Source organism: Bubalus kerabau, chromosome 16, assembly GCF_029407905.1.
Source record: "Bubalus kerabau isolate K-KA32 ecotype Philippines breed swamp buffalo chromosome 16, PCC_UOA_SB_1v2, whole genome shotgun sequence".
NCBI lineage: Eukaryota > Metazoa > Chordata > Mammalia > Artiodactyla > Bovidae > Bubalus > Bubalus kerabau.
Genome location: NC_073639.1, coordinates 19,614,848 through 19,627,394, shown reverse-complemented (window position 1 = coordinate 19,627,394; position 12,547 = coordinate 19,614,848). Strand labels below are relative to the sequence as shown.

General features: G+C 37.2%; 1 protein-coding gene across 9 annotated transcripts in view; it reads right to left on the bottom strand.

Annotated features, from left to right (window-relative positions):
• The window catches only part of INPP4B (inositol polyphosphate-4-phosphatase type II B), an 855,034-nt gene that overhangs the window by 269,700 nt on the left and 572,787 nt on the right, over nucleotides 1-12,547 (bottom strand). For 8 of the 9 annotated variants that reach the window (XM_055550389.1, XM_055550387.1, XM_055550386.1 and 5 more), the window contains one exon: nucleotides 10,555-10,634. In XM_055550389.1, coding sequence (XP_055406364.1) covers nucleotides 10,555-10,634 — 80 coding nt within the window. Of the gene's footprint in view, nucleotides 1-10,554; nucleotides 10,635-10,967; nucleotides 11,509-12,547 lie in introns of those variants that run through there. The other variant, XM_055550392.1, reaches the window with a different exon arrangement.

The following is a 12,547-nucleotide window of genomic DNA, read 5'->3' as shown; positions in this document are numbered from 1 at the left end:
CCCTTTCCACATATTCATGTGTATGAATTCCACAAATGCATGTCTATATAGGCCATGACATGGATGTAAAAAGCCATGGGGTTGACATGCTTACTGACTGGGGTGGGGGATGGGAGAAATAGGGGTGAGAACTGCATGTGGATGGGGCAGAAAGTATGGAGGTGCAAGGCATGTGTGTAGGAGTGAAGAGCATTTGGAGAAGATCACAGACCTGTCTATAGAGGCATGGATTAGAGGACATATTCATAGTGGGGAAAAGTAGATGAAAGCATATACAAGTCTCTCAAAGATTTCTCTGCGAAAGGCTTGGTTGTTTATATTGTTCCAAAGCAACATTTTCTGAACTATGCAGCTGTTTTTCTTGGAACACAGTGTCTATTTGTATATTGCATGCATGCGTGCTAAGTCATGCCCAACTCTTCTATGACCCATGGACTGTAGCCTGCCAGGCTCCTCTGTCCATGGCATTCTCCAGGCAAGAATAGTGGAGTGGGTGGCCAGTTACTTCTCCAGTGGATCTTCCCAACCCAGGGATCGAACCTGCATCTCTTTTGTCTCCTGCACTATAAACAACAAAGGAGGTGGTGATCAGTGTCAAGGGTAATCTGTGTGGCTGCAGATGAAGCTGAAAAAGCACTTACTATCTTGTATATCCTGTATCTACTATCTTGTATCTCCTCCTCAAGGAAGTTTTTTACCACTTGCGCCACCTGGGAACCCACAGTGTCTGATAAGCATTTGATAAGGGGCTGCATGAAGAAAGCTTCTTGGGTTCAGATGAAAGAAAAGCTGTAGACAACACTGTCTCTGAGAGCCCCTGAAGGACATGAGGATAATGAAGACTTTGAGAAGTCCTACAATCAGGTCACCTACTTCATTTTTAAAAATATAACATTTCAAACTTACTAGACATAAAACTTCATCACTCAAAGAACACATACTAATAACTGAAGGGATATCAGTGTTCTAAAGAACATTCTTTGGAAAAAGATGATATAAACGCATCCAAAGCAACAGAAATACAGGGCGATAATGATGAAAGTGGCTTTGGTAAATACAGGCAAATCCAATATAAAATTTTCAGGTCAAATATAATTCCTTGCAGGCCTAATCACTCCTGTAAATTATCTTCAAAGACAAATGAGCTCTCAAACTTCTTAAGCAGGTAGGTTTTTGTGTACAGATATTAACTTTATGTGATTTGCATTTTAAAAGACGGAAGAGTGCAGGCTTTTCTCTACAAATTGAGGAGCTATTGAAGTATACTCTAAGTACGCCTTGTATCTTCAGTGACTAAAAACTCTAATTTGCAATCTGACAAATACGACATCTTTTGAATAATGCAAAGTAAGGAAGTGCTAATTGGTTTCCATGGTCATATCTCTGGCCTCATGAAAATGGATTAGGAACATAAAGAAAAATGCAGACTATAGCACTGCAGAGCCATTTAAATTATAAATGAAAGGCTACATGGATGAAGAGGGAAATAATAATACTGATGATGGTGATAATTTTAGTAATAGGTGACAGGCATGATGAACACCTGCTTTGCATCAGGTACTGTTTCAGATGGGTTGGGTACCATTTATCTAATTCTCGTCTGGGTGGGAATAACAAAAACAACATCAAAAACCCTAAGGCTAGAGAAGCTGATCAATAAAAGAAAAACAAATAAAGTCCACAACTAACATTTATTGAGCACTTACTATGTGTCAGGAACTGTTATAAGCATTTCACGCTAGTAATTCATGGGAACCAAGGCTGCCACATGGCAGCGCTGTCATCCCCATTTACAGATAAGAAAACTGAGTCTCAGAGTAATCAGTGATGCTGCTAGGCAATAAAAAAGCCTGGATCTGGGCTCAAGCATGTCTCGAAATCCAAGACTCTTTCTACTCTACTATCCTAAGTCCACAATATTTGCATGCCTTGCATTCCCTAATTTTATAATAAATTAATGTCATGTTGTCACTTTATTGCAAAGTGGCTCATGTTACAGCCTTCTGATAATTTTAGGTGGTCTTGTTCCTAAATGGCATTAATACAGTTACATATAAGAACAGAGTCAGCTTCAGAAGCAAATAGCCCTACTTCTGTTTTCAGTGTCTCCTCCCTTCCTTTTCATACTCCAGTCCCGAGAAATATCACTTGAATTTATTTCTGTAGACATTTTATCACAGATTCAGCAATAAAATGCATCAGTCAACTCGAAAAGCAATTGACACTCTGTGTCACTTTTATGAATTTCTACCCCGATTTCAATGCTATATTGCTAAACTTTCAAGTCAAAAAAATTCTTAGATTTTTCATAACTCTATCAGAATACTGCCTGTTTCAACCAACCAAATACTTTCCCTAGATCTCTTCCTGGTATCTGGTATCTGATAAGAAGCCAAATCTGGTGTCACTGTAATTAAAGCCAGAATTTGGATTTCAAGGAAGCACCCATTCTTCAGATAATAAAAGCGTAATGTTCAAAGCTTAAATCAATCTCTTTGCCATTGCCCAAATTAGAGATTTGTAGATGTCACATTTTAAGAAAAACCTTCAACAAACTAGGTAAGCAAACTAAAGAAAATGTTAAGCTACGGGTGAAGGAATTAGTAAGTTCAATATAAGAAGAAAGGAAAACAATCTTTATAGAGTGTTTTTCTCTATCACAGGCAATGCATGGAACTTCACTGCCTTTATTAATTACCCAGAGTCACGGTGGGAGGGAGGTTGTTACAACTCCCGTTAACAGATGTTAGAGGATAGACAACATGCCTGGGGTGACTCAGCTGGTGATACAGCTGGGACTGGAACCCAAGGCTGGTGGGAAAGTCAGGTGCTCTTTCTACTGTTAATATATTACATTACTTCACGAGGAAAAAAGAAAGGAGAGGAGATTTACCACTGGGCAGAAAAAGCTGCTTTCAATGTAATCATAGAGAAAACAATGGAGAAGAGTCAAGATCTGTGAGAAAGCAAAATAGCCTTAAAATAATATAAATGTATAAACATGTCTATCCATACAGTCTAAGAGGTATTTGCATGAATATGCACACCGAAAAATGTTACATAAAATAGGAAAAAAAAGAGTATAAGTTTACTGTTAATTTCTTTCAGAGCCCTTCCCACACATCTGTATATTACAAAACACAACACCATATGTCTATTGTGAGGCTTCTCCTACTTAACACCATGAAGGAAAGCTAGGAATAAGCAAGAAGATAAAATCTAGGACAAATAGGAACACTTTTCTACCAATGATCTGTTGGAAAATGGGAGAGATGTATGACCTCCTGAGTTTGAGTCTCAGGTCACTAAAGGGGCCCAAGAAGAAGCCGAGGTGTCAATCTCTCTTCTAGTCTCTAAACACATTTCATTCTAAAATTCTAAACAAAATAGATCCTCTCTAGGAAATCCTTGATATCAAGAACCCCTCTTCTAATTACTATGCTGCCCCAGCTGTGTCACCTTAAGAAGTTATACTGCTGTTATTCCGTTTGCTTGTAAAACAGGAATAATATCACCTTTCAAGCAAGGTTATCAGAAGATTCAATACGCTAAGACATTTGAAATGCTTAATCCATCATAAATTTCAAATAGTGTTAGTTATATCTTCCTATTCCCAGGTGGGACTAGTAGTCAAGAATCTACCTGCAATGCAGGAGATTCTAGAAATGCAGGTTTGATTCCTGGATTGGGAAGATCTCCTGGAGGGGGAAATGGCAACCCACTCCAGTATTCTTGCCTGGAGAATCCCATGGACAGAGGAGCCTGGCAGGCTACAGTCTATGGGGTCTCACAGAGTTGGACATGACTGAAGCGACTGAGCAAATCACACACAGATCTATGAGGTTCGAGTCAGCGTCTTAGAGGAGCTTCAGGTCTTCATTCTGAATCATGTGAAAATCATGGTGAATAAAACATTTCAATGATTCGAGGCATTCCACATAAAGGTGCATCTGAATCAAACATGAGTGTGCATTTGCTACTGATGTGCATGTTTTCTTGCTTGCTCACTCCCAAAGGGAAAAAATGCAGTGTTCTTATGCATTGCTTTCAGGGGTTAGGATGCGCATTTTTAGAAAATTCGAGGCAAGCGCATCAAGTTAACTTTTACATGCTATTCTTATCCTCAAACTTTTCCATCGGTGCCTTTCATAATTTTAGTAAATAATCTCTTTAGTAAAATAATCACTGATATGCTATTGTCTCTCAAAGCAGGCTTTCTGGCCACCAATCAATGATCATTGCCTTTTTTAATATAGAGAATGTTTTAGACATGCATAAAAGTTAGTGTGGTGAAACCAGAAGAATTTTTTGCAGTAATTCTACTTTCTGGTAGCTAGAAAAGCTAACTAGAAGTGATTTTTAAAAGAGAATAAAACATCTTCAAAATATACGTGATTGTTAAGATGCTTCTATATGATTTATAAATCATCTCTGAAGTCCAAGTAAATGGTGATAAGGAAAGATGTTGTTATGAAAGTATTCATCACACATACAATTTTAAAGACTGCATATGGTGCCTAAAGTAAGCATTATTTGCATGTAGAAAAAGAGTAGTAGTAGGAAACCCATAAAGAAAGTTTAATTTTATTTCAAACGAAAAATAAATTTATCAGTTAAAACTCTATTGTCAATATATGGCCAAGGTTGGTCTCAGGTTACTATGGAAGTTCAGATGCATTCATGCATCATAGTAACAGACTGATTCTGACCCACTGCCCTACAGCCTATTGAACATGCCCTGGCTCCCAACATGCATGATGCCAGTGACAATTACTTTTTTTTTATCACTCTGCATATGCTTGTGTGGAAAACTGTATGTTACAGCCAAAGGAAGCTCTCCTTAATATTGCTTCCTGCTCTTAAATTAAGAGCACATCTTTGGGAGGTTCAGTTTAAAATATGTGGGCTTTTTTTTGCTATTGTTCCATTTTTAGAAACAAAGCTGAAGTATGTGTATGTACTGTATGTGTGTGAGGAGGCTAAATTAAGCAAAACACCAAAAAGTATAACAAACCTTTAAAGACTCCATAATTTGTATCTTACCATCTCTAAACATGTGCATTTGACAATGTAAAATAAATAGTAAAGGTTTGTGAGAAAGTAAAAGTCCTACAATAATATAAACATATCTATCCATACAATCTATGAAGTATTTGCATGAATATATACATAAAAATGTTACATAAAATAAGAAAAAATTAAATACAGTAGAAGTTTATTATCTGTTTCTTTCATAGCCCCTACCAAAAACTGTACATTATAAAACATAACACCATATATCTACGCAGGATCATTGAAGTCTTATGTTGTATGTTACATGGCAGTGCTACCGTATATGTGGAAGAAGTAATAAATGAAAAAGGAAACATAAATTCTCTTTTTATGGGTAAACACTTATACTTCTGTATTCAAGAATATTTTCTCACATCCACCATGATAAAATTACATAAATGTTTTCTTAATTTGCGGGGACTATATGTGAAAGATTACAAAAGAAATAACATACCAGTTGTTAAGATGAGCTGAAAGTTTCCCATGACAAGACAATGTGACCTACACTGAAATAAATGTGAATTCCAAGTAAGGCTTTCAGCTTTTCAAGCAAATTACATCCATCACTCACTATTACTCTGGAAGTTACATGTCTCAAATATACTCTAATACTTAGGTTGCATAATGTTCACTAATTTAAGTGTCTCCAACTTGGAAATAAATGGCACCAGGTTCATATTTAGCATCCATAAAAATATAAGAAAGTCACCATCATGAATCAAAATCCCAGCAAAATATGTTTGAACCTCTACTATGACACAGGCATTTAAAACTGAATTTTAAGATTAAAGTATTAAGAAAAAATAATTGAGGGCCCTAAAATTTTCCAAAAGATAGAGTATAAAGTAGAGAACAGGGTAAAGATTCTATGGGATCATTTGTTTCCTATCAGGCAGGAAAACCAAAGCAGAGGAAGCTCTGGAGTCAGACCCAACTGAATTCTAATCCTACCATCAGCAGCTGTGGAATCTTAGACAAGCTGCTATAAAACTGGGATGATAATATTGCAGAAATTACATTAAAAAGTGTAGGAGAAGCACCCAACACATCCCTTGCATGCTAGTAGATGCTCAATGAATAATGGGATTTTTTGTCATCATTCTTATTAGTATCAACTACAAAATATGAACTCTGTTGCTATTTTTAAAAATCTGTTAAGAACCTATCACTATAGTTGGCATATGAACAATTCATGATAAATGCTTGGTCAATGAGCAAGAACTGAATGAAATCTGAACTGCATAGAGATGGGCAGCAAAGGTCAGACAAGATCAAATTATTGGGTTGGCCAAAAAGTTCATTCAGGTTTTTGGTGACAACTTACAGGAACCTGAATGAACTTTTTGGCTAAGCCAATACTTCTTATCTGTCTCACTTCTTCTGAGAAGGATTTCCTAGGAAAAAATTTTTATCCTCCCCTACTTTTTCTGCTTTTGTGATTGTCTACTTTATGAGCAACATAATTTTTCCTTTGACCTCTAGCTTCATTGCCAGAGAAAGATCTGCTTCTCCGTTCTGTTGTTAAGTCATTGTTCTAAATTTTGGTTTGTTACAATTCCAAGAGATTCAGGTTAGGTTAGCAGAGCAAGTAATTGTTAAGTGCTCGGTCAGTAAACCAGGTACAGGGTCATGGTTCTGGGGTGAGAAGAGATTGCCCACATTTCCCTCAGTCTCTACTTATCCTTAACCTAGCAGGCTGATGCTTGCTTACTCCATTATGGCTAACATTCCTGAGTTCTCCACGGCCACCGGGACTCATCAGGTCTTCATTTGTTATAAAATGAGTGGTGAAATCAACATGGAAGACACCTTGAACAAGAGGTCCTTGACCTGTGTCCTCGCTTTGTTCTGCCATTACTAAGTCATGTAATGTGCGACATGTTTTAACTAGATCTCAGTTTTCTCTCAAAGGAGACAAAAAATGGGTAACTAAGAGCACAGGTTTGGGCTTCCCTGGCAATCTAGTGGTTAAGACTTTGCCTTCCAATGCAAGGGATGTGGGTTCGGTCAGTGGTGGGGAGCTAGGATCCCACCTGTCTGGAGGCCAAAAAACCAAAACTTTAAAGCAGAAGCAATATTGTAACAAATGGTCCACATCAAAAAAAAAAGAAAGAAAGAAAAATTCCAAAAAAACATTAAAAAAAAAAAGCACACAGGCTTTGCAGACAGAAATATGTGGTTTCACGCATTGGCTTTGTAATGTAACAGCATTGTAACTTTATGAAAAGTACTTAACTTTTTCTATACCTCAGTTTCTTAGTATATAAAATGACAAAAAATCATAACATCATAGGCTAATTTGCTAAGGGTCAATGAAACAACATCTCTAATATACTCATCAGAGTATAAGACACATAATGTCTCATTCTCCCCAATATAAGCAAACAGGTTTTAGTCTACAATTTCAAAAATGCACTGTCATTTTTCCTGACATTTGATTTAAGTCTATAAATAAGGCACACACTTTTTGCCCTTTAACTTTTCTGTGGAAAAAAAAAATTTCACCTCAAACTCAAAAATCCCAGTTCTCAGCACATAGGAAGCAGTGGCCACATTAAACTATTAAACTCCAAGAAACGACTTTGGGAGCTTTAAATCTGAATTATCTGAAATGAAGCAACCCAAAGAGACAGTGACTACAAAAAAACTAGACAGATTCTAGGGATATTCGCCATCCAAGGATGGTGCCGACAAGTATACCCTTATTTCTATGAAGTTTTTTTACAGAAATCTGAGAATTCTATTGCTTTAAAAGCAATGACTGAAAAATAGAAGGAATGAAAGGGAGATATTAGTATAAAAGCATTACAAACAAAACCAATAATCAAAAAAAACAACGCTTCTTATCCTTGATGAAGTGGCCCTGGTGGTAAAGAACTTGCCTGCCACTGCAGGAGATGCAAGAGACGTGCGTCCAATCCCTGGATCAGGAAGATCCCCTAGAGGGAGGCATGGCAATCCACTCCAGTCTTCTTGCCTGAAGAATCCCCTAGCTTGGCCAGCTACAGTCCACAGGGTCGCCAAGAGTGAGACGTGACTGAAGCGACTTAGCACCTAAGCACGTGTGCATCCCTGATCTAACACTTTTCTGACTCAGTACCTCAGAGGTTGCCAAGTTAGTGGAAAGAAGATAAATTACAACAGATGTAAAAACAGGTTATTTTTAACCAGAAAACAGGTTATTTTAACCAGAAATCAACAGGTTATAATAAGTGCATAATGTGTGTTGTTCACAGGCAAGGAAATCCACAAATTTGGCAAAACGCAAAATGGGGAAAAAAAAAAAAGTAACCTAGCCATTTCAAAATTTATTTTTTCTAGAAAATGCAATGTTTCGTTGCTCAATTTGGCTTCCTTTTATACAATCAAAATCAAATAAATAAGAATCCGGAGTTTAAAATCAAAAGGGTCTTGATTTCCTGTAAATCTAGAGTTATATTACTTTTTTTAACCTAAGTGTAATACCTTAAGCTAGATCTACCTGTTCCTAGTCTTCCTCTAATTGCGTGTGTTTAGGTATTTTCCTTCCACTAAAGATTTCTTGGCTCCTGATATCTTTCCCAAGGCCAGTATCTAAACATTGTGCGGTGGGCTGCTGATATTAACAACAGTTATGATACAGTCAACACTGCGGAGTGTTCAGCAAGGTGAGGAATAAAGTATCAGGTAGCATACACAGAAAACGTGTGACCTGCTGGTGGTTCTCAGCAAGCTCAGTGTCTGACATCTCATATCCTGAATCAGGGGCACTCAGGTCCAATCTAACTGCCATGCTAGATGGATAATAGACATCTTCTAGAATATCAGTGACAATGATAGATAGACGTTTTAGCTGGCGCTTACACACTTCCTATGGAAAATAACCACGGCAAAATTCTATCGGGAATAGCATCACAAAACTACAAAGATCTTTAAATGCCTTCCTCAATAAAATACAAAAAAAACAACAGCCAAAAGGAAGCCAAAGAGAATACGCCAGCCTCTGTAGAAGCCATCAAAACTTATTTTTCTGTAAGACTGTGAATTGCTTTAAATTATTTTAAATCATCTCTTAAGTCAAAATGCAAATCTGTAAGGATCAGGAAAAATCAGAAAGCAGACAGCCAGCAGTACAGATTCCACCATAAACCGTGGCATCTACACTGAAATAAATTGGTTATAATGAATCCTCAGGGGCTGGGCAGAGGGCAAACACACTTAAGACACATTGCCTGTTCCCTTATGTAAATCATCCAAGATTTACAAACAGTGCTCTATATAATTTTTATTTTTATATATACTGTATAAATATTGTAAGGTAGTATTCTCCAAGCATACATAATTTTAAAGTTATTATACAATTGGAAAATGGCACACTATTTTTTTCTAACTTATAAGGAAGTTAAGAAAAATGATTATTTAATACTCTTCTCAGTATTGAAACACTGAGCAACTTCCTAAAGATTGTTGTATCGTCTTCTGAAATTGTACCGTGTTGTGCTTAGTCACTCAGTCATGTCTGACTCTGCAACCCCATGGACTGCAGCCTGCCAGGCTCCCCTGTCCTTGGGGATTCTCCAGGCAAGAATACTGGAGTGGGTTGCCATGCCCTCCTCCAAGGGATTTTCCCAACCCAGGGATGGAACCCAGGTCTCCTGCATTGCCACCTGGGCTTTCTACCATCTGAGTCACCATTTACCATCCAAGCCACCATTGTGATCATCCCCCAAAATCATATCTAAACCTGTTGTGTGTTGCTATATGAATCTGCTTTAACTTACGTTTTATATTTAATTGTACAGCAACAAAATAAGCTCAAAAAAGAATAATCGGCTTACTCTTTATTATCATAAATCTGCCAGTTGCCTCTAACAAACATATTTCAAACCAAGAAACCCACCTGATTTAAAACATAATTTGGAAATAGTATTTAATAACATGCCCATCATTTCTATTTACTTTCTTACTTTCAAAGAGTTTCCTCCCCTTATTTTTTTGAAATTTCATCATTTTTTGAAGTTTCATGTCAAGTTTCATCACTTTATTTTTTATCTTATACTGAAGAAGGGCTGCTTACAATATTATATTGGCTTCAAGGGTACAACATAGTGATTTAATATTTTTATAGATTAAGCACCATACAAAGCTATTATAATACTGACTGTATCCATATGCTGTATATTATACCCCTATGGCTTATATAGTATATAACTGGTAGTTTGTACTGCTTAATATTCTTCACCTCGTTCATCCGCCCACCACCACCCCTTCCCCTCTAGCCACCACTAGTTTGTTAATAATATCATTTTTCCCCCCTACAAGAACTGATAACCTTTGACTGTCTGAAACACAAACTTAAATATGAACTTGAATAATTGCTGTTTCCCGTTAACTTACTGCAGTGGAGAACAGAAGCCATCTGAGAGCTGACATCTAAACACCTGCAAGAACTGCCACTTCTCACACCCAACCAGCATTCCATAAATACGATGGGCTGTTAACCTCAATAGCATTGAGACCTACCTCAGGCTCAGAGCCAGCACTTGCTCCTTGGACTTCAGTAGCTCCCCGACTTTAAAACTGGCAGAGCCCAGGAAACTTCGCTGCAAATAAGACAGAATGGTTACTATTAACTTCCAAGATCCTTAATATTTTGTATCATGACAATCACACAAAATTAGTCTTTAGAAGAATGAAATGTTAACTCTATTAGCCCAACAAATATTCCACTGACTGAAGTACAACCGTCAGTAACATAAATCTACTTCACGGGGTGAGATTGAAGGGGGTGTGAGTTCATCCTTCTCACTAAAAACAGAGATGAAGAGCCTGGAAAATAACAATACAGCCAACAGAGAAGCCAGGACTTTTCCACAAACAAACTCCACCTAAGAAAACTCGTATAAAAGAAAAGATGACAAATGTTCAATGTTTACCAATGCTGTGCTTGTTCTTATTAGAATTCCTCAAGGCATGGGCAGCACTAACTTTGTATTCCAGATATGAGCAAATCTGTTAGTTGAAGCTATTTTTATGTGGGACTCAGTACAAGCTATAAATAGAAATGCTATATTTCTCCCCCATCACAGCAATGTTTAAAAGTTATTTGTTTCCTTTGTTATTTCTACACTATCATGGGACAATTTCATTCCAACATGCAAAAGAAAAAAAAAATGGTACTTATTTAGTTACATTTTCTAAAATTGTTTTTTAAATCTATCATACCGGGTATTGGCTATCTATGAATATATCTACCTTCTACATTCTCTGACTCATAATATGAAGAATAAAACACTAAATTGGTTTTTCTTTTCTAGGATAAAAACCTTTCATCTCTTTTTAATATTCCTGGCTGCTTGTGATTTAAAAGTCAGAATATTATGGTATACCATATATAGGATTTTTCATTCTCCTTTCAAGGTCAAGATGTAAACATGAAAATATCAAACCCATATTATTACCCATACCATTGCTGCCTAACACATTCCAATACTTTACAAGAAGCCCACACTACATCTTTCAGAACATTCTCTCTTCATAAGTCTGTTGCCAGCCTGCCCTAAAATGAGAAGCCGGGTTTAAGTCAACTGGGTCTTTTCAGAGGAAAGTGTGCGATTATTCCATACATAAAAGGCTGCGCCTACACAGAGATCACTGGCCATAGGGGAGAAAAGCTTCAGGTCAAAATTTGTCTTCTCTTTTCAAAGCTCTAACTTAGAAGAACTGGTTCAAAAGTCATAAAGGCAAAAATTTGAAATACAACTTGGTTGTCAAGTTGGAGATATCGGTATGTTAGTAATGATAAACCCAACTGATTCACATGAAACTCAAAGAGATGGTTTAGACAAGTCCCAAATCCAGAATCGCAGAAGACTAAATTATCAGATGAAGAATGTTATGTGAAAACAGAAGATTTATGGAAACAAGCTCTGATGACATGAATGACAAGAGTGAATCCAGGCAGAAAAGAAGTCTATGAGCTGTATGAACAAAGCTTCAGGAAATTTAGGGCGACTTTTCAGTAAGGGGCCAAGCTAGTCGAGGAGATTCCCAGCTGAACAAAAGCATTTACACCACCTCAGCAGAGGCCTACTAGGCTGTTTCTGTGTAAAAGGGCTCCCTCCCAGACACTGCCAGTCTCTATTCCTTATCCTGATGTATCGTTTCTATTGTTACTTAAATATTATGTGTTTAATTGCCTATTTTGCCCTCCCCTCAAAATAAAACTTGAGATTTGAAGTTCCCTGATGAGTTTTGCTTTCTGATAAAACACTGCTGAACATTAGGTGTGTGATAGTGAGTGACAATAAATGAATGACGGATGGCATACACACTATATTTCAAGTAAGTTATTCTATGATACATAGAAGAAAGCCTCCTGCAGATATTTACAAACTATTTAGTGGTAAAGAATCTGCTGACCAACGCAGGAGACGCGAGAGATGCAGGTTCTATCCCTGGGTCGGGAAGACACCCTGGAGTAGGAAATGGCAACCCACTCCAGTGTTCTTGCAGG